Here is a 24604-nt window from a genome sequence, read left to right on the forward strand (position 1 = left end):
CAAGCCGCGTTGAAGGTCCGTCAGAAAAAAAACGTTATGTGACAAACGCATACCAATTTAGGGATGCGTCACGATGCGTCAGACAATGCAAGTCTATGGGCGCGTTAGTATGTGCGTTACATTGCGTTTTTACTACTTAAAAACGAGTCCGTTAGACGGACACACCTAGCGCAATGTGAACCCAGCCTAACAGACCTTTTTAAAAAATTTTTTTTTTTTTTTTTTTCTTCACAGAGGCAAAGACACAGCACCGCCGCCGCCACGAGGCATCCCGCCCAGCCTCTTCTGGCTCTGTGCCCTCAGGGTCCAATGTCCCGGAGCCCTCCGGGTCAACTCCTCCAGATCCTAGTAGGTTCCCACAAAAATGTGATTTTGATTTTGTTTCTGGTCCCCTTCCCCCCCCCCGGCAGCCAGTGTTGCCATATATGCTAACAGAACTTTTAAAAAAAATTTTTTTTTTTTTTTCTTCACAGAGGCAAAGACACAGCACCGCCGCCGCCACGAGGCATCCCGCCCAGCCTCTTCTGGCTCTGTGCCCTCAGGGTCCAATGTCCCGGAGCCCTCCGGGTCAACTCCTCCAGATCCTAGTAGGTTCCCACAAAAATGTGATTTGGATTTTGTTTCTGGTCCCCTTCCCCCCCCCGGCAGCCAGTGTTGCCATATATGCTAACAGAACTTTTAAAAAAAATTTTTTTTTTTTTTTTCTTCACAGAGTCAAAGACACAGCACCACCGCCGCCACGAGGCATCCCGCCCAGCCTCTCCTGGATCTGTGCCCTCCGGGTCAACTCCTCCAGATCCTAGTAGGTTCCCACAATTATGTGATTTGGATTAAGTTGCAGGTCCCCTCTTAACACCCCCCCCTCCCCCGGCAGCCACTGTTGCCATATATGCTGACAGACCTTGTTTTTTTTTTTTCCTTCACAGAGGCAAAGAGACAGCGCCGCCGCCGACAGCACGAGGCATTCAACAGCGACTCAGATCCAGAAGTGCCCTCCGTGCCTCAACATCCTAGTAGGTTCCCACAATTAAGTTATTTGGATTTTGTTGCAGGCCCACTCTTTCACCCCCAACCCAAACAACCACCCTCCCCCCCTTCCCCCCCAAGTCAGTTTTGCTTATTTTTTTTATTTTTTTTCATTCACAGAAGCAAAGACACATCGGGAGACTACTGTGTTATTAATGTTATGTTTTTTGACCCACAGCTCTCGTCACTGTCAACAAAGAGGATATTGAAGCCGGCATAGACAAGTTACTCCACACTATGGCACATATTCAGGAGCAGCACAATGTGGCAATGGAGGAGCTGCAGAAGCTGCGGGACATGTGCCAGCAGTTGTAGGCGGGCCAATAATCCATTTTTTGTTGTTCCAATTAAAAGATTTTGTTAAACTTTCATTCGATTTTTTTTTTTAGTTAACTGTACATGAATTTGTTACGTTAATTTGTTCCCTCATACAGTGCTGTGATTGAGACACACCAATCAAAAAGTAGTGATAGAATTTATAATAAAAGCTTTTATTTAAAACATTATTTTAACAAGACAATAAAAAAAAAGGAATGTAAAAGTAGTTAGGAAATCACAAATTATGATACGACGATTGTTCCGGCTGAAAATTTTGGTGCCTGATGGGCGAAGCCATATGTAAAGGTATTGGTGTGTAGGAGTTATTAGGGGGTGGCTGGCCGAAGTGGGAAACGTGAGGATTGTGTCGCATCGATGTCTGACTCTGTGACCAACCATTGAAATTTGATGGCTCTGTCCGCTGTATTGGCCGGGAAGAGACCAAACAAGTGTTCTTGTCCAAATCGCCATCAGTACCCTTGTTTACTGCTTCCAGAATCAGACGCTCTGCTAGTATTCTTTGGTTGTCATCCATTTTTGCCAGTTTGTCAACCACATAGTGTCCAAACCCCTCTAACGCAGGGCTAACATTTCTTGTCAACACCTTCTTTGCCAGGCTCAATAGTTCATTTGAGGCGTCTGAGGTGGCTTTCCGTTTTCTTGGACCTTGCCTCGATTGACTCCTGGCAGGTGCAGCCTCCACTAGATCTGTTGTTGTGCAGTCCTGTGAACAGTCAAGTGTACTCTCCTGCGCACTGTCATCCTGGGGGGGGGGGAAAAAAAAAAAGTTATGAACCCGGCAACAAAAAGTAGTACCACCATAACCGCATCCAAACTATATATTCGTAGTAGGTAACAAAAAGATTATAATATATTTGATGCTTAGTAATATTCTTTAACCCTCCCTTTTATTGAATACTTTGAACTACACTGTTCTGACTGCTATGGGAACCTGACCAATATTTTATAGTCTAAATAGTCTCAACAAGAGTACATCGGCAGCTTGACGCGATACTATTTTCTATATTGCTTAGATGGTATGGTTTACATATATCTCCATTTCATACATATTACGTTCCCCTTATAATTCTTGACTGCAACAGGGTTACTTATGTGTACATGTTTTTGTAACAACTTTAAACTGATGTGATAATCAGAAGTATAAAACCTAAAATGCAGAGAAAAATTATGTAATTATAGGACACATTGGTGAACTTTCGTCCAAAGAGCTACTTACTTGTTGCCCTTGTGACTCCTGCTCGGCGTGGTTCTCCGAAACTATTGGTTCCACAGGTGCCAACAATCGAAGACACGTTGAAGTCCGTGGCACCTCTTGGTCCCTCAGAAAATTAAGATGCTCAAAATACCACAGTTTTGGCACATAAACTTCTTCAGTGGAAGCTCCGGACCTTGTAGTCTGAAGAACCTTGTTCAGCTCCTTCCTCCAGACCGTGCGGAGCGCCTGGATTTTCTTTTTAATAACTGCTTCGTTAGCTGCCTCATCTGGTGCCTGACGATTGTAAAGCTCAATGAGCTGTAAGTAACCCTCCCTCCTCTTTTCCCTGTTACAATACTTAGGAGATTTTATTTTCCAGAGGCAGGGAAAAGACTGATAAATCTCTATGAAATCCCGGATGAACTCCACACGATTTGACATCTAAAAAGTAATTACAAAAAAAAATTACATGGTTGACAAAGCGTCCTATTAACAATACTTTTGCCAGTGTGCCAAACGCTTAACAACAGCAGCCACACAAAGCGCTCATGCCTACCATCGCTTCTTCCATCTGCCACGCCATAGGCCACCATAACCCAAAACAGTGTACCGCCCGCTTCCCTACAGCAGCCACACAAAGCGCTCATGGTGACCATACATTGTACCATCTGCCACGCTCTAGCTCAACAGACACAACCGGTCATAAGCAGTCACAACAGCGTACCATCCGCATCGCTTCAGCGGTGGAACGAAGCGGTCATGCCGAACAAACTGAGTTCCATCTACCACGCTGTAGCCCACCAGTCACGACCAGTCACGACCAGTCACAACAGCGTACCATCCGCATCGCTTCTTCCATCTGCCGCGCCTATAGTCCACCATAACCCAAAACAGTGTACCGCCCGCTTCCCTACAGCAGCCACACAAAGCGCTCATGGTGACCATACATTGTACCATCTGCCACGCTGTAGCGCAACAGACACAACCGGTCATAAGCAGTCACAACAGCGTACCATCCGCATCGCTTCAGCGGTGGAACGAAGCGGTCATGCCGAACAAACTGAGTTCCATCTACCACGCTGTAGCCCACCAGTCACAACCAAGCACAACAGCGTACCATCTGCCACATTGTAGCCCTCCAGTCACAACAGTGTACCATCCACTTCGCTTCAGTGGTGGAACGAAGCACTCATGCCGTCCATACAGCGTTCCATCCACCACGCCCAAGCGGTTTACATACCTCGAAGCAGCGGTGCAAAGCGTGGTATATTCAGCGAGGTACAAAATTCCGATGTCCAGGTCCACCAAGTGTCCAAGTACGAAGTGAAGAAAGGAAATTTTGAAAGCAGTGAAGTGGCATTGGGAACAATAGCGCTCAGGTGACAAATTTTCCAACCAATTGTGTGCACAGAACCTTTGGCCTATCACCACACTAACTAGTGGCACAACACGCCCCTTGTGAACAACGTCACGCACAGATTATGCAAAATTTGCTCTGAATCGTCGTGTGTGACACGACCGTACGACTGTCCCATACGACTTCTACATCGCAAATACGTCATGAATTTATCGCTTCAGCGTCGTGCATCGTGTAGTGTGACCGCAGTCTACGATGTTTGAAACGATAATTAAGCGACGATGCAACGTCACAAATCGTGCCGTCGTAGCGATCTAAATTGCACTGTGTGACGGTACCTTAAGTATGAAATGCCTACCTGTTCCAGGGTGTTTCCCCCCTCCTTAGTGCCAAGGAGGAGATCTGCTTTGGTTGAATGAGAAGCCTCTGATGGGGGTCTAGTTTGGCTTCTTTCCTAAATCATGTGGCAAGGCCCATCATAGGATCAATATTGACTTTTCAGATTGATATTTCCAATAGGTAGCACTTGTGTTCAAATCTTCATCCTCTCTGAAAAATCAATTTGCTTATTTAAATTCTCTGAGGAGCATCTCCTTATCCTTATGCTGGCTTGGCACTCGTCACAAGAAGAAATGATACCCCTTAGACAGACTCATGTTGCATCTTTTTTACGCAACTCTCTCCATTGCTTGCCTGGACTAAGATTTTTGGCGCATTTTTAAATTTGGCTCATTTTTAGACACATGTGCAACTTTTTAAATGATTTACAACTTTTGGAGCTGGAAAGTCACAAAAAGCGGTTAAAGACAAAAACTTACATTTATTTGTGGAGAAAATGGAAACTTGGCAAAATTTTTGAAAATTTTGCAATTTTCAACTTTGGAATTTTTATACCCTTAAACTAGAGAGATGTGTCACATAAAATAGTTAATAAATAACATTTCCCGCATGTCTACTTTACATCAGTATAGTTTTTGAAAGATATTTTTTTATTGTTAGGAAACTGGAAGGGTTAAAAGTTGACCAGTTATTTCTTATTTTTCCAACAAGACTGACAAAACTATTTTTTTATGGACCACATCATATTTGAAGTCACTTTGATGGGTCTACATGACAGACTATACCTAAAAGTGACTCCATTCTAAAAACTGCATCCCTTAAAGTGCTCAAAACCACATTCAAGAAGTTTCCTAACCCTTCAGGTACTTCAAAAGGAATTTTTGGAATGTGGAAGGAAAATGTGGACTCCAAAATTGATTGCGCAATTTCTCCTGAGCACACCTATACACCAAATGTTGGGGAAAACCACAGTTTGGGCAATGGCAGGACTCGGAGGGGTAGGGAATTCAGAATTTTTTGGAATAATTAGCGGACACCATGTTGAGTTTGGAGAGCCCCTGATGTGCTTAAAAAGTGGAAGCCCCCAATATTTCCTTTGACAGATGAAAGACCTGAGTTGGAATTTGCATTTTTTGTGGATTGATTTGAAGCTTTTATTGGGAACGTTTACATGACATTTGAGATCACATTTAACTGGCGCTCTACGCTGAAAACTTCCTCTGGGGTTTACCTTTAAATCTGCAACTGTCATGATTCAGATGAAACCCCTGAGGGATCTATTCACTATAATGAGGCAGCAGAGTTACTCTGGACTCGGTCTGGCCTCTGTTCAGTGATATCCTTCTTTTCAGAAGTGCATAAAACTCTGGCTGACAGCACTCCTAAAAAGATGGACACCGCCAGATCATTGGCTAGATGTCGTCCACAGTGCCTCCATCTGCCTCATTATAGGGAATCTTTCACTGGAGATTCGTCTGCTCAGCACAGAGTGCAGGATAAATGTGCGCCAAGCTCTACTGCGATCTTTGTGAGGCAAAATGAAAAATCAACAGCAGGTGAAGAATTGGTTTTATTTATTTTTTACGTAATAATAATAATAATAATCTTTATTTTTATATAGCGCTAACATATTCCGCAGTGCTTTACATTTTTGCACACATTATCATCGCTGTCCCAGATGGGGCTCACAATCTAAATTCCCTATCAGTATGTCTTTGGAATGTGGGAGGAAGCCCACGCAAACACGGAGAGAACATACAAACTCTTTGCAGATGTTGTCCTTGGTGGGGTTCGAACCCAGGACTCCAGCGCTGCAAGGCTGCAGTGCTAGCCACTCAGCCACCGTACCGCCCCCATTGCACATGAGGTATAAGTGGTTAGGTGACTTTATTCTTTGGGTGGGTGCGATTACACTGATACCATATTTATATCATGTTTTTATGTTTTGCTGCTGTCATAGACTAAAAAACTATTGCTCTTTCAAAAATAAGTTTTTGTATCCCCATATTTTGAGAGGAATAATTTTTCCATATTTTGTCCTCCATTTTTGAGGGACAAGTTGATGGTTTTATTTTTGACATTTTAGGGTGCATAACTTTTTTTAGCACTTTCTGTTCCGATTTTTGGGAGGCAGAGTGAACAAAAAACAGCAATTCAGGAATTGTTTTTTGTTTTTTTTTATGTTGTTTTGCCTGTGGTAAAATTGATAAGGCAGCTTTATTCTTCAGGTCAGTACGATTACAGTGATACCACATTTATATTTTTTTTTATGTTTTGACACTTTTACACGATAAAAACTATTTTATTAAAAAAAATATATTTTTGCATCGCTTTATTCTGAGAGCTATTACTTTTTTATTGTTCTGCTGATGGAACTGTATGGCAGATTGTTTTTTTGCGAGACAAGATGTTTTCAAGGATACTATTTTTATTTACATTTGTTTTTGGGTCACTCTGGATGCGTTGATACCAAATATGGCTACTTTTTTTTTTTTTTTTCATACAAATATTTCTTTATGGGTACAATATACGGTTGGTACGGAAGGTATTCAGACCCCTTTAAATTTTTCACTCTTTGTTTCATTGCACCCATTTGGTAACTTCAAAAAAGTTCATTTTTTTCACATTAATGTACAGTCTGCATTCCATCTTGATTGAAAAAAACAGAAATGTAGATATTTTTGCAAATTTAATTAAAAAAACCTGAAATATCACATGGTCATAAGTATTCAGACCCTTTGCTCAGACACTCATATGTAAGACCCATGCTGTCCATTTCCTTGTGATCCTCCTTGAGATGGTTCTACTCCTTCATTGGAGTCCAGCTGTGTGTAATTAAACTGATAGGACTTGATTTGGAAAGGCGCACACCTGTCTATATAAGACCTCACAGCTCACAGTGCATGTCAGACCAAATGAGTATCATGAGGTCAAAAGGAACTGGCCAAGGAGCTCAGAGACAGAATTGTGGCAAGGCACAGATCTGGCCAAGGTTACAACAGAATTTCTGCACTACTCAAGGTTCCTAAGATCACAGTGGCCTCCATAATCCTTAAATGGAAGAAGTTTGGGAGACCACCAGAAGTCTTCCTAGACCTGGCCGTCCAGCCAAACTGAGCAATCATGGGAGAAGAGCCTTGGAGAGAAAGGTAAAGAAGAACCCCAAGATCACTGTGGCTGAGCTCCAGAGATGTAGTAGGGAGATGGGAGAAAGGTCCACAAAGTCAACTAATCACTGCAGCCCTTCACCAGTTGGGCCTTTTTGGCAGAGTGGCCCGACGGAAGCCTCTCCTCAGTGCAAGACATATGAAAGCCGCATAGAGTTTGCTAAAAAACACATGAAGTCTATGAGAAATAAGATTCTTTTGTCTGATGAGATGAAGATAGACCTTTTTGGTGATAATTCTAAGCGATATATGTGGAGAAAACTAGGCACTGCTCATCACTTGCCCAATATAATCCCACAGTGGAAACAGTGGAATATGGTGGGGGCAGCATCATACTATGGGTGTGTTTTTCAGCTGCAAGGAGACAGGATGACTGGCTGCCATTGAAGGAAACATGAATGCGGCCAAGTACAGAAATATTCTGGATGAAAACCTCTTCCATAGTGCTCTGGACCTCATACTTGGCCAAAAGTTCACCTTCCAAGAAGACAATGACCCTAAGCACACAGCAAAAATAACAAAGGAGCGGCTTCAGAACAACTCTGTGACCATTCCTGACCGGTCCAGCCAGAGCCCTGACCTAAACCCAATGGAGCATCTCTGAAGAGACCGGAAAATGGCTGTCCACCAACGTTCACCATCCAACATGATGGAACTGGAGAGGATCTGCAAGGAAGAATGGCCGAGGATCCCCAAATCCAGGTGTGAAAAACTTGTGGCATCATTACCAAGAAGACTCATGGCTGTACTAGCTCGAAAGGTGCTTCTACTCAATACTGAGCAAAGGGTCTGAACACTTATGACCATGTGATAATTCAGTTTTTCTTTTTTATTAAATTTGCAAAAATTTCTACATTTCTGTTTTTTTCAGTCAAGATGGGGTGCAGAGTGTACATTAATGAGAAAAAATGAACTTTTTTGAATTTACCAAATGGCTGCAATGAAACAAAGAGTGAAAAATTTAAAGGGGTCTGAATACTTTCCGTACCCACTGTATATATTTTTATTAATATTATTAATTTGTGATTTAAAAAAATATATTTTTACAATTTTTCGTTTACGTTTTTGTACTTATACACACTATGGAATTTTCACTTTCTGCAGTCTAATCATAATTCTAATCCATTGCAATGCATTATCAGTGCCAGTCTGCTCCCACACAAACTTGTTAGATCATGCACTGACCATGATCTAACAAGTTTCACTAGAGCTTGGTGACGACATCTGGTCACCATGGCAACGATAGGGCCCCCGAGATGATGTTGCGGGAGCGTCGATCATAAGGCAGAGGGGGCTTCCTCCCTCTGCCTGCCTTCTAAATTCTGCGATTGCTACAGAAGATTATTATTGCGCTGTGTGGTGCGGACTCCTGCAGAAAAAAAGAAGCAGAAAGAATGCAACCTTTGCCTCCGCATTACAGTTTTATTACACTTGTATGGGTTTAATAGAGAAATATCAACCACGCCATTGTTTTACATCATTTACCAATTCCCACAAATAATCTGACCTCTGTGTTGTGCTTGTTGTTACAATTACAGGGAGAACAAATATGTACCGATATGTATGCTGATTTGTGATGTTTATTATATAAAAAAAATCATTAAAATGCATTATCCAGTGTTTTTCGCTTTAATATTTTAGTAATTTTATACGATGAAAAAAAAATCTTATTTTCCTTCGAGAATAAAAATACATAGAAATCCACTGATGTGCACAATGTATCAGATCCTGCAGTGCGGATCAAGTCTACAAAATTCTCCTCATTATATCATCAGTTCTCGTGGCTCAGTATCTTAGGCTCCTTCCTGTAATGTTGAGTTGGTGGGTTAAAGACCTTGGGAGACTCACAAAAATAGAGGAAATTACATTTTTGTAATTGCTGCTTATTATTTTTACTACTTTTAAAGAAAAAATAATAATCTTTTTCGTCACCTCAGTATACAGAGACTATAGAAATATATTGTTATATAAACAATGTATTTCTATGGACATGTATGATCTGCTTTGTGGTTCACTGTCTGCAATAGAGGTCAAAATTACCGAATTCTTGTATCTACATTGTTATAAGCTGTGGCTCATTGGTAGTGCTGTAGTTTGTAAAGATGTGAGTTTGAGACCTGACCACAGGAAAAGAAATAATGAATACATAATTTAATGTATGCATTGAGCAGAGAGATGTGGGTCCTGCCCTTGAGGTTCTAAAGAGCATTGAAGACCTCGGACAGAGGTGAGTATCAAAAGCCGGGATGGGACAGTTGGGATTTATGCCTAGATGATAGCAGCAAACGGCGATGACACCCCATCAGCTGCGCTACGTTTTGGAAATAGTATTACATGCTCGCTGCATAACTTATGTCCTAAATTTTTATTAAGAAATATATCCACTTGAAGAAAGTGATGCCCGTGGGCAGGAGAGTGATGCTCGTGCATTTCAAAAGAATTTAAGTGGTGAAGCAAGAAATCCAGGCTTTGTAAAAACAGAGTGGTCTTCTTGAGCACCGCCTGCAACATCATGGAATTCGAGGCTGCGTATGTTGGAGCATCTGTACTAGCAGTGTGAAGTGGTGGCTAATTATGTCATGGAGCAGACAAAGAGGAAATTAGGTTTCTTTGAATTCCGCCCTTAGCATCTGATGCGGGATGTGTATCTGCTACTTAGGCTCTCAAAATGACCATTAAAGTGTGGCATCAACTATGTAATAGCTCTCATACTTATATTTCAAAAAAAGCTTCCAAAGATGCAATAAAGAAATTGATGGAAGAAGAACAGCAACTTCTACATGTTCATCACCGCCCTGGGTTTGGGGATCCTCGGTGACTCACATGTAGTAGGATTTGGAACAGGAGGAACAGCACATGGATATGGAGGGGAAAGTAAGTTATTTCAGGCACAAACAGTGGTCGTCCGCTGACAGTGAGTGTGAAATTGATGTCGCCAACAATGCTGCCTATGACGACCATCTGTTGCATCGGGGTGGGTGCTGAAAAGTGATCCAATAGGGACCATGTCAATCTGCACACTTGATTGCTTGTGGACTGACAGTCATTTCATTAGCTTCAAGCAAAAGAACAACTATTGGACAGTCATGCTTTTAGACTCTCGCTATAAAGAAACTAGGGACATTTTTTCCAAGCTTTCGATAAAGAGTGAACGTATTCGTATTTCAAGAATAAGCTGCGTTTGCTGCTCTGTAAACTTTCTCTGAGCAAACACCAGTCGACCGTATGCTTGAAAATAACAGACCCTTCTCCAATCCCTGAAGAGTCAATGTCCCCCCCGCTTGTGCAACAAGTAGACAAAGCGGCAGCAGTATGTAGGACATGATGGACCACATGAGTTACCGGCCACTGCGCCAACCTGATGCATATCAGCCATCACCAGCCTGTGTGCTGAGCCCTGACCATGTGTTTCTTGGTCATCATCTTCAACCAGTAGCGAGAAGTTGACCATTTGTAACTTTGCTCCACCTCTGTGGACCAGATCATCCTCTGTAAGTGTAGACTACAAAACTCTTATTAGTCAAGCACAGATCAGGGTGGGAGTTTCATTTTTACTCATATCGGCCATTGGATCTGCATGCCTGTCCCTTATGTTCAGTACTGTTCGTCAGCTGCCAGTGCTTGTGCCCCTACAAAGCTGCACATTTCCTGTTTGTCCATTGGGTTCTATTACTAATCCGTACTGTTGCATGGTCCACCAGTGCAGGCTTTACACCTCTGGACACCTCCTTGTACTGTAATTTTGCTGCTACTGAAACTGCCACTGCCAATAAACATCTGTCTGTGTATTACGATCTAACTTGTACTGTTGGTAAAAATGCTGCCTCCTTGTGTAAATAATAATAATAATAATAATTATTATTATTATATTTCTATAGCATCGGCACTTTACAATTAAGTGGGGACATGTACAGACAATAACAATAGAAAGTAACACATAGTTCCTCAGTCACAGGAGGAGTCAGGTTCTTGCTGATCGCAAGCTACAATCTATAAAGAAATAGTGGGGGGACACGATAGGTAGAACGTGCTTGTCATGTATGGTCCAGCCATACATATACAGTAGAAAGCTGAATGAGCTCCCCAGCCAGAATATGCATCACTCCCAACCTTCCCGGATTCAGTGGGACTGTCCCGGCACGTCAGGGCTTTGACCTGGCTTCTAATGGTCAGCGCTCAATGAAGTCTTCATCCTCTGTGGTTCCTCATCCTAACGGGGCAGAGCAGCATATCTTTGCTCACTGCATACATTAAATCATTCACTCTACTCCTGCCATCTGGTGTCACCCCAGAACTGGGACCTCAGTGCTCTTATGCAGCAGCTTTAGCTACAAGCCACAGCCAATAATGAGAAACATAGGAAAGTTTGGTAATCTTGAGATGTATTGCAAGCAGTGACCCCAGAGGCAGAATATACATGTATATTGTATACAGCAGTGTATTTATTTGTGCTAAGTGAAGAAAAAGTTAGATTTTTGTTTGTTCTTATAAAACTACCAAAAATAATAAAGGAGTCTCCGAAGTTCTCGAACCCACAACATTACAGGCAGGAGCTAATGCTCCTGAGCCACAGGCTCCGGTAATGTAACAGGGAGAATTCTGTGCACTTGATCTGTATTGCAGGCTCTGACTCAACGGGCAAATTACATAGAGCTACATCTGTACATATCCGTTTTATGTCTCTCTATAAAATTACTACAAATTCTGAAAAACAATTACAATAATGTAATTTATAATGTTTTTTTTAAATAATAAACATCACAATCAGTAAATAACATGGACATATTTAGCATCCTTGCAACACTAACGATCTGCACAACACAGCGATCAGATTATTTATGGGATTCAGTAAATGGCATAAAAAACTGACGCTATTGATATTTTTTCTCTTTTAAACCTATAAAAAAGTAATAAAACTGTAAAGCTAAGACCCTGTTCACATGAAGCATAAATGATATGTTTTTTTCTACTGCTTTTTTTCTGCGCGATTTCTGCAGGTGTCTTCGCCACACAACGCAATAACAAACTCTGATTATTGCATGTTTACTGCGTGTCTTCAAAGCGGATGTGATTTCATGAAAACTGTGCACACTATTCATCTAAGCACGCAACTGAACTGTGTGGTTTTGGTGATTTTATTCTCTTTAGGCTTCTAGGAGGAGCCTAAAAAATCACATGTAAAAAACTGCACTTACTTTTTTAACCCCTTACTGCCATTGGACGGGATAGTATGTCCAATGGCAGTACCCCCTCTTTGATGTGGACTCCGGCGGTAAGCCCGCATCAAAGCCAGGATATGTCATCTGTTTTGAAGAGTTGACATGTGCCCCTAATAGGCGCAGGCAGAATCACGATCCACCCGCCACTAATAACTAGTTAAATGCCGCTGTCAAACTCTGACAGCGGCATTTAACACACGCTTCCGGACGGAAATATGTGCACCCCTGACCCGTGTCACGTGATCGAGGGTCATCGGTTATCGGCATAGCATCAGAGGTCTTCTGGAGACCTCTATGGTTGTTGATGCCAGATTGCTATGAGCACCACCCTGTGGACGGCGCTCATAGCAAGACTGCAGTTCTGCTACATAGGGGCTATTTGAGCATCGCTGTTGTGAATTCTGTGGCAGAGCTCCCTCCTGTGGTCACAAGTGGTACTTCGGCTGGTTCTCTCTGTGAGCTTCCGTTGGTGGAGGAAAGTGGTACTGCGGCTTCTGAGTTTCCTTCCTCAGGTGATGTGGTGAAGTCGTTAGGTGCTGCTCTATTTAACTCCATCTAGTGCTTTGATCCTGGCCTCCAGTCAATGTTCTAGTATTGGACCTGTTTCCTCCTGGATCGTTCCTGTGGCCTGCTGCTCTGCATAGCTAAGTTCCTCTTTACTATTTGTTTGCTGTTTTTTTCTGTCCAGCTTGTCAATTTGTTTTTTTCTGCTTGCTGGAAGCTCTGGGACGCAGAGGGTGTACCTCCGTGCCGTTAGTTCGGTACGGAGGGTCTTTTTGCCCCCTTTACGTGGTATTTGTAGGGTTTTGTGTTGACCGCAAAGTTACCTTTCCTATCCTCGCTCTGTTCAGAAAGTTGGGCCTCACTTTGCTAAATCTATTTCATCTCTACGTTTGTCTTTTCATCTTAACTCACAGTCATTATATGTGGGGGCTGCCTTTTCCTTTGGGGTATTTCTCTGAGGCAAGGTAGGCTTATTTTCTATCTTCAGGCTAGCTAGTTTCTCAGGCCGTGCCGAGTTGCATAGGGAGCGTTAGGCGCAATCCACGGCTGCCTTTAGTGTGGTTGGAGAGGATTAGGGATTGCGGTCAACAGAGTTCCCACGTCTCAGAGCTCGTTCTTGTTTTTTGGGTTATTGCCAGGTCACTGTATGTGCGCTGACCTCTATGTCCATTGTGGTACTGAATTACCTTTCATAACAGTACTGGAGGCCAAAAGTACTAATGATTCCCAATAGAGGGAAAAAAGAAGTTCTGAGACCATTTTTTTTTCTTTGCACTGTGTTTTGCCTTTTTTTTCCCCCTAGACATTTGGGTGGTTCAGGACACAGGTGTAGCAATGGACATTAAAGGTCTGTCTTCATGTGTGGATCAGCTCAAGGCAAGAGTACAAAGTATTCAAGACTTTATGGTTCAGAATTCTATGTTAGAACCGAGAATTCCTATTCCTGATTTGTTTTTTTGGAGATAGAACTAAATTTCTGAGTTTCAAAAATAATTGTAAACTATTTCTGGCTTTGAAACCTCGCTCTTCTGGTGACCCAGTTCAACAAGTTAGGATCGTTATTTCTTTTTTGCGTGGCGACCCTCAGGACTGGGCATTTTCTCTTGCGTCAGGAGATCCTGCATTAAGTAATATCGATGCATTTTTCCTGGCGCTCGGATTGCTGTACGATGAGCCTAATTCTGTGGATCAGGCAGAGAAGAATTTGCTGGCTCTGTGTCAGGGTCAGGATGAAATAGAGGTATATTGTCAGAAATTTAGAAAGTGGTCCGTACTCACTCAGTGGAATGAAGGTGCGCTCGCAGCTATTTTCAGAAAAGGTCTCTCTGAAGCCCTTAAGGATGTCATGGTGGGATTTCCTATGCCTGCTGGTCTGAATGAGTCTATGTCTTTGGCCATTCAGATCGGTCGACGCTTGCGCGAGCGTAAATCTGTGCACCATTTGGTGGTATTACCTGAGCTTAAACCTGAGCCTATGCAGTGCGATAGGACTTTGACCAGAGTTGAACGGCAAGAACACAGACGTCTGAATGGGCTGTGTTTCCACTGTGGTGATTCCACTCATGCTATCTCTGATTGTCCTAAGCGCACTAAGCGGTTCGCTAGGTCTGCCACCATTGGTACGGTACAGTCAAAATTTCTTCTGTCTGTTACCTTGATCTGCTCTTTGTCATCGTATTCTGTCATGGCATTTGTGGACTCAGGCGCTGCTCTGAATTTGATGGACTTGGAGTATGCTAGGCGTTGTGGGTTTTTCTTGGAGCCCTTGCAGTGTCCTATTCCATTGAGAGGAATTGATGCTACGCCTTTGGCCAAGAATAAGCCTCAGTACTGGACCCAGCTGACCATGTGCATGGCTCCTGCACATCAGGAGGTTATTCGCTTTCTGGTGTTGCATAATCTGCATGATGTGGTCGTGTTGGGGTTGCCATGGCTACAAGTCCATAATCCAGTATTAGATTGGAAATCCATGTCTGTGTCCAGCTGGGGTTGTCAGGGGGTACATGGTGATGTCCCATTTCTGACTATTTCGTCATCCACCCCTTCTGAGGTTCCTGAGTTCTTGTCTGATTACCGGGATTTATTTGATGAGCCCAAGTCCGATACCCTACCTCCGCATAGGGATTGTGATTGTGCTATCGATTTGATTCCTGGTAGTAAATTCCCAAAAGGTCGACTGTTTAATTTATCTGTGCCTGAGCACGCCGCTATGCGGAGTTATGTGAAGGAGTCTTTGGAGAAGGGGCATATTCGCCCGTCATCGTCGCCATTAGGAGCAGGGTTCTTTTTTGTAGCCAAGAAGGATGGTTCACTGAGACCTTGTATAGATTACCGCCTTCTAAATAAGATCACGGTTAAATTTCAGTACCCCTTGCCATTGTTATCTGATTTGTTTGCTCGGATTAAGGGGGCTATTTGGTTCACCAAGATAGATCTTCGTGGTGCGTATAATCTTGTGCGTATTAAGCGAGGCGATGAGTGGAAAACTGCATTTAATACGCCCGAGGGCCATTTTGAGTATCTAGTAATGCCATTCGGACTTGCCAATGCTCCATCAGTGTTTCAGTCCTTTATGCATGACATCATCCGAGAGTACCTGGATAAATTCCTGATTGTGTACTTAGATGACATTTTGATCTTCTCGGATGATTGGGAGTCTCATGTGAAGCAGGTCAGAACGATGTTTCAGGTCCTGCGTGCTAATTCTTTGTTTGTGAAGGGATCAAAGTGTCTCTTTGGTGTTCAGAAGGTTTCATTTTTGGGGTTCATCTTTTCCCCTTCTACTATCGAGATGGACCCTGTTAAGGTCCAAGCCATCCATAATTGGACTCAGCCGACATCTCTGAAAAGTCTGCAAAAGTTCCTGGGCTTTGCTAATTTTTATCGTCGCTTCATCTGCAATTTTTCTAGTATTGCTAAACCATTGACCGATTTGACCAAGAAAGGTGCTGATTTGGTCAATTGGTCTTCTGCTGCGGTGGAAGCTTTTCAAGAGTTGAAGCGTCGTTTTTCTTCTGCCCCTGTGTTGTGTCAACCAGATGTTTCGCTTCCGTTCCAGGTCGAGGTTGATGCTTCTGAGATTGGAGCAGGGGCTGTTTTGTCGCAGAGAATTTCTGATTGCTCGGTGATGAAACCATGCGCCTTCTTTTCCAGGAAGTTTTCGCCTGCTGAGCGAAATTATGATGTTGGCAATCGAGAGTTGCTGGCCATGAAGTGGGCATTCGAGGAGTGGCGTCATTGGCTTGAAGGAGCTAAGCATCGCGTGGTGGTCTTGACTGATCATAAGAACTTGACCTATCTCGAGTCCGCCAAGCGGTTGAATCCTAGACAAGCTCGTTGGTCGTTGTTTTTTGCCCGTTTTGACTTTGTGATTTCATACCTTCCGGGCTCTAAAAATATGAAGGCGGATGCTCTGTCTAGGAGTTTTGTGCCCGACTCTCCGGGTGTATCTGAGCCGGCGGGTATCCTCAAAGAGGGAGTAATTGTGTCTGCCATCTCCCCTGATTTGCGGCGGGTGCTGCAAAAATTTCAGGCTAATAAACCTGATCGTTGCCCAGCGGAGAAACTGTTTGTCCCTGATAGGTGGACGAATAAAGTTATCTCTGAGGTTCATTGTTCGGTGTTGGCTGGTCATCCTGGAATCTTTGGTACCAGAGAGTTAGTGGCTAGATCCTTTTGGTGGCCATCTCTGTCGCGGGATGTGCGTACTTTTGTGCAGTCCTGTGGGATTTGTGCTCGGGCTAAGCCGTGCTGTTCTCGTGCCAGTGGGTTGCTTTTGCCCTTGCCGGTCCCGAAGAGGCCTTGGACACATATCTCTATGGATTTTATTTCAGATCTTCCCGTCTCTCAAAAGATGTCAGTCATTTGGGTGGTCTGTGATCGCTTCTCTAAGATGGTCCATTTGGTACCCTTGTCTAAATTGCCTTCCTCCTCTGATTTGGTGCCATTGTTTTTCTAGCATGTGGTTCGTTTACATGGCATTCCAGAGAATATCGTTTCTGACAGACGTTCACAGTTTGTTTCGAGGTTTTGGCGAGCCTTTTGTGGTAGGATGGGCATTGACTTGTCTTTTTCCTCGGCTTTCCATCCTCAGACTAATGGCCAGACCGAACGAACCAATCAGACCTTGGAAACATATCTGAGATGCTTTGTTTCTGCTGATCAGGATGACTGGGTGTCCTTTTTGCCTTTGGCTGAGTTCGCCCTTAATAATCGGGCCAGCTCGGCTACCTTGATTTCACCGTTTTTCTGCAACTCTGGGTTCCATCCTCGTTTCTCTTCAGGGCAGGTTGAGTCTTCGGACTGTCCTGGTGTGGATACTGTGGTGGACAGGTTGCAGCAGATTTGGACTCATGTAGTGGACAATTTGACTTTGTCCCAGGAGAAGGCTCAACGTTTCACTAATCGCAGACGCTGTGTGGGTCCCCGACTTCGGGTTGGGGACTTGGTTTGGTTATCTTCTCGTCATATTCCTATGAAGGTTTCCTCTCCTAAGTTTAAACCTCGTTTTATTGGTCCGTATAGGATTTCTGAGGTTCTTAATCCTGTGTCTTTTCGTCTGACCCTTCCAGATTCTTTTTCCATACATAACGTATTCCATAGGTCATTGTTGCGGAGATTCGTGGCACCTATGGTTCCATCTGTTGATCCTCCTGCCCCGGTTTTGGTGGAGGGGGAGTTGGAGTATATTGTGGAGAAGATTTTGGATTCTCGTGTTTCAAGGCGGAAACTCCAGTATCTGGTTAAGTGGAAGGGTTATGCTCAGGAAGATAATTCCTGGGTCTTTGCCTCTGATGTCCATGCTCCCGATCTTGTTCGTGCCTTTCATATGGCTCATCCTGGGAGCTCTGGTGAGGGTTCGGTGACCCCTCCTCAAGGGGGGGGTACTGTTGTGAATTCTGTGGCAGAGCTCCCTCCTGTGGTCACAAGTGGTACTTCGGCTGGTTCTCTCTGTGAGCTTCCGTTGGTGGAGGAAAGTGGTACTGCGGCTTCTGAGTTTCCTTCCTCAGGTGATGTGGTGAAGTCGTTAGGTGCTGCTCTATTTAACTCCACCTAGTGCTTGATCCTGGCCTCCAGTCAATGTTCTAGTATTGGACCTGTTTCCTCCTGGATCGTTCCTGTGGCCTGCTGCTCTGCATAGCTAAGTTCCTCTTTGCTATTTGTTTGCTGTTTTTTTCTGTCCAGCTTGTCAATTTGTTTTTTTCTGCTTGCTGGAAGCTCTGGGACGCAGAGGGTGTACCTCCGTGTCGTTAGTTCGGTACGGAGGGTCTTTTTGCCCCCTTTGCGTGGTATTTGTAGGGTTTTTTGTTGACCGCAAAGTTACCTTTCCTATCCTCGCTCTGTTCAGAAAGTTGGGCCTCACTTTGCTAAATCTATTTCATCTCTACGTTTGTCTTTTCATCTTAACTCACAGTCATTATATGTGGGGGCTGCCTTTTCCTTTGGGGTATTTCTCTGAGGCAAGGTAGGCTTATTTTCTATCTTCAGGCTAGCTAGTTTCTCAGGCCGTGCCGAGTTGCATAGGGAGCGTTAGGCGCAATCCACGGCTGCCTTTAGTGTGGTTGGAGAGGATTAGGGATTGCGGTCAACAGAGTTCCCACGTCTCAGAGCTCGTTCTTGTTTTTTGGGTTATTGCCAGGTCACTGTATGTGCGCTGACCTCTATGTCCATTGTGGTACTGAATTACCTTTCATAACAGTACTGGAGGCCAAAAGTACTAATGATTCCCAATAGAGGGAAAAAAGAAGTTCTGAGACCATTTTTTTTTCTTTGCACTGTGTTTTGCCATGGAGGCTATTGAAGCACGACAAAACTTCAAGAAAAGTAGTTTTAAAAATATTAAAAAAAAATATATAAAAATATAAAAGTTTAAATCACCCCCCTTTCGCCCCATACAAAATAAAACAATAAAAAAATCAAACCTACACATATTTGGTATCGCCACATTCAGAATCGCCGGATCTATCAATTAAAAAAGGATTAACCCGATCACTAAACAGCGTAGCAATAAAAAAAAAGTCAAAACGCCAGAATTACGTTTTTGGACACCGCAACATTGCCTTAAAATGCAATAACGGGCGATCAAAAGAACGTATCTGCACCAAAATGGTATTAAAAACGTCAACTTGGCATGCAAAAAGTCACTGTAACAAGCCTCAACAGGAGTCAGCTCAATTTTTCGGTTAGTCTGCAAGTTTATTGCCATAGTATACTGATGAGTCACATCACCAATGTGCCGTTCCGGTGGCCGCCATCTCCAAGAACGGAGACCTCTGCGCTGCAATTGCAATATCAGGTATAAGTAGGTTAGTAATGGAAGGAAACATGAGAAGTTCAGTTTTGGAGAGATTCAGTTTCAGAAAAAGCGAAGACAAGATGTTAGAGAAAGCACACAGAAACTGCGTGTAGTTGTACGTAACATTGATGCCACACAGGGACCCAAGTGTAAGGGGGCCACCTCCAAAGCAGCCAGCAGTTTCTGTTACAGACACATAAAAGGGAGCACTATGAGCGTCTATTGGACTGCAAAGGACCCATATACGTTCTCACACGGTGAACCTCTTCTCACTGTGTCTGCCCTTGACGCAGGGTGTGTAAATACACAGGAAAGTGGTTCCAAAAAGGCATTTTTTTTTAAAGGTTTTTTTTAATTTAAATTAGCATGAAATGTCCGACAGTGCAGTGTGTCCTTAAACAAGCTGGCTTACCCATAGCTACACACGTGGAGGTCACTTGGACAATACTAAGGCTGTGTTTGCAGTCTGAAAAGGGAAGGAGACCTCAGAGTTTATGTGTGTGTATATATATATATATATATATATATATATATATATATATATATATACACAGTACAGACCAAAAGTTTGGACACACCTTCTCATTTAAACATTTTTCTGTATTTTTATAACTATGAAAATTGTAAATTCACACTGAAGGCATCAAAACTATGAATTAACACATGTGGAATTATACAGGTCCTTCTCAAAAAATTAGCATATAGTGTTAAATTTCATTATTTACCATAATGTAATGATTGCAATTAAACTTTCATATATTATAGATTCATTATCCACCAACTGAAATTTGTCAGGTCTTTTATTGTTTTAATACTGATGATTTTGGCATACAACTCCTGATAACCCAAAAAACCTGTCTCAATAAATTAGCATATTTCACCCATCCAATCAAATAAAAGTGTTTTTTAATAACAAACAAAAAAACCATCAAATAATAATGTTCAGTTATGCACTCAATACTTGGTCGGGAATCCTTTGGCAGAAATGACTGCTTCAATGCGGCGTGGCATGGAGGCAATCAGCCTGTGACACTGCTGAGATGTTATGGAGGCCCAGGATGCTTCAATAGCGGTCTTAAGCTCATCCAGAGTGTTGGGTCTTGCGTCTCTCAACTTTCTCTTCACAATATCCCACAGATTCTCTATGGGGTTCAGGTCAGGAGAGTTGGCAGGCCAATTGAGCACAGTAATACCATGGTCAGTAAACCATTTACCAGTGGTTTTGGCACTGTGAGCAGGTGCCAGGTCGTGCTGAAAAATGAAATCTTCATCTCCATAAAGCATTTCAGCCGATGGAAGCATGAAGTGCTCCAAAATCTCCTGATAGCTAGCTGCATTGACCCTGCCCTTGATGAAACACAGTGGACCAACACCAGCAGCTGACATGGCACCCCACACCATCACTGACTGTGGGTACTTGACACTGGACTTCAGGCATTTTGGCATTTCCTTCTTCCCAGTCTTCCTCCAGACTCTGGCACCTTGATTTCCGAATGACATGCAAAATTTGCTTTCATCAGAAAAAAGTAGTTGGGACCACTTAGCAACAGTCCAGTGCTGCTTCTCTGTAGCCCAGGTCAGGCGCCTCTGCCGCTGTTTATGGTTCAAAAGTGGCTTTACCTGGGGAATGCAGCTCCTGTAGCCCATTTCCTGCACACGCCTGTGCACGGTGGCTCTGGATGTTTCCACACCAGACTCAGTCCACAATCTTCCTCAGGGTCCGGTCTCCTCTTCTCGTTGTACAGCGTTTTCTGCCACATTGTTTCCTTCCAACAGACTTACCATTGAGGTGCCTTGATACAGCACTCTGGGAACAGCCTATTTGTTGAGAAATTTCTTTCTGGGTCTTACCCTCTTGCTTGAGGGTGTAAATGATGGCCTTCTTGACATCTGTCAGGTCGCTAGTCTTACCCATGATGGGGGTTTTGAGTAATGAACCAGGCAGGGAGTTTATAAAAGCCTCAGGTATCTTTTGCATGTGTTTAGAGTTAATTAGTTGATTCAGAAGATTAGGGTAATAGGTCGTTTAGAGAACCTTTTCTTGATATGCTAATTTATTGAGACAGGTTTTTTGGGTTATCAGGAGTTGTATGCCAAAATCATCAGTATTAAAACAATAAAAGACCTGACAAATTTCAGTTGGTGGATAATGAATCTATAATATATGAAAGTTTAATTGTAATCATTACATTATGGTAAATAATGAAATTTAACACTATATGCTAATTTTTTGAGAAGGACCTGTATACTTAACAAGAAAGTGTGAAACAACTGAAAATAGGTCTTATATTCTAGGTTCTTCAGAGTAGCCACCTTTTGCTTTGATGACTGCTTTCACACTCTTGGCATTCTGTTGATGAGCTTCAAGAGGTAGTCACCGGGAATGGTTTTCACTTCACAGGTGTGCCATGTCAGGTTTAATAAGTGGGATTTCTTGCCTTATAAATGGAGTTGGGACCATCAGTTGTGTTGTGCAGATGTCTGGTGGATACACAGCTGATAGTCCTACTGAATAGACTGTTAGAATTTGTATTATGGCAAGAAAAAAGCAGCTAAGTAAAGAAAAACAAGTGGCCATCATTACTTTAAGAAATGAAGGTCAGTCAGCCCGAAAAATTGGGAAAACTTTGAAAGTGTCCCCAGTGCAGTGGCAAAAACCATCAAGTGCTACAAAGAAACTGGCTCACATGAGGACCGCTCCAGGAAAGGAAGACCAAGAGTCACCTCTGCTTCTGAGGATAAGTTTATCCGAGTCACTAGCCTCAGAAATCGCAGGTTAACGGCAGCTCAGATTAGAGACCAGGTCAATGCCACACAGAGTTCTAGCAGCAGACACATCTCTATAACAACTGTTAAGAGGAGACTTTGTGCAGCAGGCCTTCATGGTAAAATAGCTGCTAGGAAACCACTGCTAAGACAGGCAACAAGCAGAAGAGACTTGTTTGGGCTAAAGAACACAAGGAATGGACATTACACCAGTGGAAATCTGTGCTTTGGTCTGATGAGTCCAAATTTGAGATCTTTGGTTTCAACCACCGTGTCTTTATGCGACGCAGAACAGGTGAACGGATGGACTCTACATGCCTGGTTCCCACCGTGAAGCATGGAGGAGGAGGTGTGATGGTGTGGGGGTGCTTTGCTGGTAACACTGTTGGGGATTTATTCAAAATTGAAGGCATACTGAACCAGCATGGCTACCACAGCATCTTGCAGAGGCATGCTATTCCATCCGATTTGCGTTTAGTTGGACCATCATTTATTTTTCAACAGGACAATGACCCCAAACACACCTCCAGGCTGTGTAAGGGCTATTTGACCACGAAGGAGAGTGATGGGGTGCTACGCCAGATGACCTGGCCTCCACAGTCACCAGACCTGAACCCAATCGAGATGGTTTGGGGTGAGCTGGACCGCAAAGTGAAGGCAAAAGGGCCAACAAGTGCTAAGCATCTCTGGGAACTCCTTCAAGATTGTTGGAATCTTTAAATGAGGTGTGTCCAAACTTTTGGTCTGTACTGTATATATGTATATATATATATATATATATATATATGTGTGTGTGTGTGTGTGTGTGTGTGTGTGTGTGTGTGTGTGTGTGTGTCTTTTACTTGCAGCTGTAGGCTTTGCGATATGGTACATTTCTGGCAAATTAGTACACCCTAAATCAAATATTTTTTAAAAAAAATTGGCTAAGGCTATGGTCACATTGCGTTATGTGACCCCGTTTAACGGACTACGTTACACCGTGGCATAACACGGTGTAACGTAGTCCGTTAACGCCGCCATTGATTGTAATGGCGAACGCATTGCTAGCGCACGCCCCCATTGGGGATCTGCGCTATTGGGATCGGCTAATGCGATCCCTTTTGGGATATTGCGTTAGCGCAGTCCGTAGCGCTATGCGCTAAACAGACTGCCCTAACGCAATGTGACCCTAGCCTTAGCTGGTGAGTGTAAATTCTGTAAATTCTGTCATCTCTATACCAATGGTTGTTACGTAGCGCAGTCAAATAGATACAAAATGTACTGAGATCCCACCTTCCCCCAGCTAAGCAGTTAAGCAAAGACAAAACATGAATAAAATAATCTTCAATTATACACAACCATGGATCCTTTTTCGCATGATTTTCAGTTATGAACTCTGATGTAAAAATCATTGATAAGTTGCAAAATGTTGGCGCACTGTAAAGCTGCCCTAAAATTTTTGCGAGTGTTGGCGTTCTCATTAGAGTTGAGCGACCTTGACCTTTTTAGAGTCGAGCCGGGTTTTGCGAAACCCGACTATGTCCAAAGTCGGGTCGAGTGAAATCGGCCGATTATGACGTAAAGTCGGTATCGACCGAAACACGAAACCCAATGCAAGTCAATGGGGCAGCATAGTCGGCAGTGAGTGGGGGCCAGGAAAACACCTAGAGTGCCCATTTTAATGTCAAAACCATCCATTCTTCTTAATGAAGCTTGTCAAGCGTAATTTACCTTATAATAATTGGAAGGCATTTGAAATTGGGGGTCATTTGGCTAAAGTTGTGGGGGGTAGGGCTGGTTCAAGTAATTAGTGGGCCCAGGAAATCTGGACCACGTCACGGCAGTGGAGCAGGGAGAGGTAAGTATTTCAACTTTGCAAGTGCTGTGAACCTGAGCAAGCAGGGGGGGCCCACTCGTTGGCATTGGCACTGGCACAGGGCCCCTCAAAGTACAGCGGTGTGTTTGCACGGCGGGGGCGCCTCCCACCGGCAGCAACACTTTTGCGTACTATGAGAGGCCCTGTGCCAGTGACGTCGCCAACTAGTATTCCTCCCCCCACCTGATGAAGGAACCTGCACTTTCATCTGCACCTTCCTCTTTGTCCCCGTGTAAGGTGGTATGGTATGCGGGAAGAGCAACCTGACTTTCAGCAGGGTCACAATGTTGTTGTGTAGCGTGCACGGGGAATGTTGCGTTATGGGTCAATGTACCAGCAGACTCATCTATCACTGGCTGGGCAATGGGCACGATGAAGTGGAAACACAGATATAGGCCCAAAGAAGAAAGTGGGCTAAATGCAGTTCAAAATTGGTAACACAGGAATAACCAGGGGGCATTGCAGTGGAGGACAACTGGAATGAGAGGCTGACACAGAGAGTAGGGCCAAATCAGTAAGTAGTCGAAATGCAGTTCAAAATT

The 24604-nt window shown here is 43.4% G+C and overlaps 2 protein-coding genes across 2 annotated transcripts in view; one reads left to right on the forward strand and one right to left on the reverse strand.

The window, feature by feature from the left end:
• The window catches only part of FRMPD3 (FERM and PDZ domain containing 3), a 427262-nt gene that overhangs the window by 221241 nt on the left and 181417 nt on the right, over nucleotides 1-24604 (forward strand). The gene's annotated exons all lie outside the window — the stretch shown is intronic.
• Nucleotides 1499-4237, reverse strand: LOC138662731 (uncharacterized). Its single transcript, XM_069748623.1, has 3 exons — nucleotides 3801-4237; nucleotides 2582-3001; nucleotides 1499-2107 (listed from the first exon to the last, which is right to left on the reverse strand). Exons 2-3 carry the CDS (start codon nucleotides 2999-3001, stop codon nucleotides 1580-1582), a joined length of 948 nt encoding a protein of 315 aa, XP_069604724.1. The 5' UTR covers nucleotides 3801-4237; the 3' UTR covers nucleotides 1499-1579.

The sequence above is a fragment of the Ranitomeya imitator genome, chromosome 2 (assembly GCF_032444005.1).
Source record: "Ranitomeya imitator isolate aRanImi1 chromosome 2, aRanImi1.pri, whole genome shotgun sequence".
Classification (NCBI taxonomy): domain Eukaryota; kingdom Metazoa; phylum Chordata; class Amphibia; order Anura; family Dendrobatidae; genus Ranitomeya; species Ranitomeya imitator.

Coding starts and splice junctions, on each gene's coding strand:
- LOC138662731 (XM_069748623.1), bottom strand. CDS start 3,001: ATGTCAAATCGTGTGGAGTTCATCCGGGATTTCATAGAGATTTATCAG. Junction 2,108..2,581: donor AGGAGTCACAAGGGCAACAA/GTAAGTAGCTCT, acceptor CCCCCCCCCCAG/GATGACAGTGCGCAGGAGAG.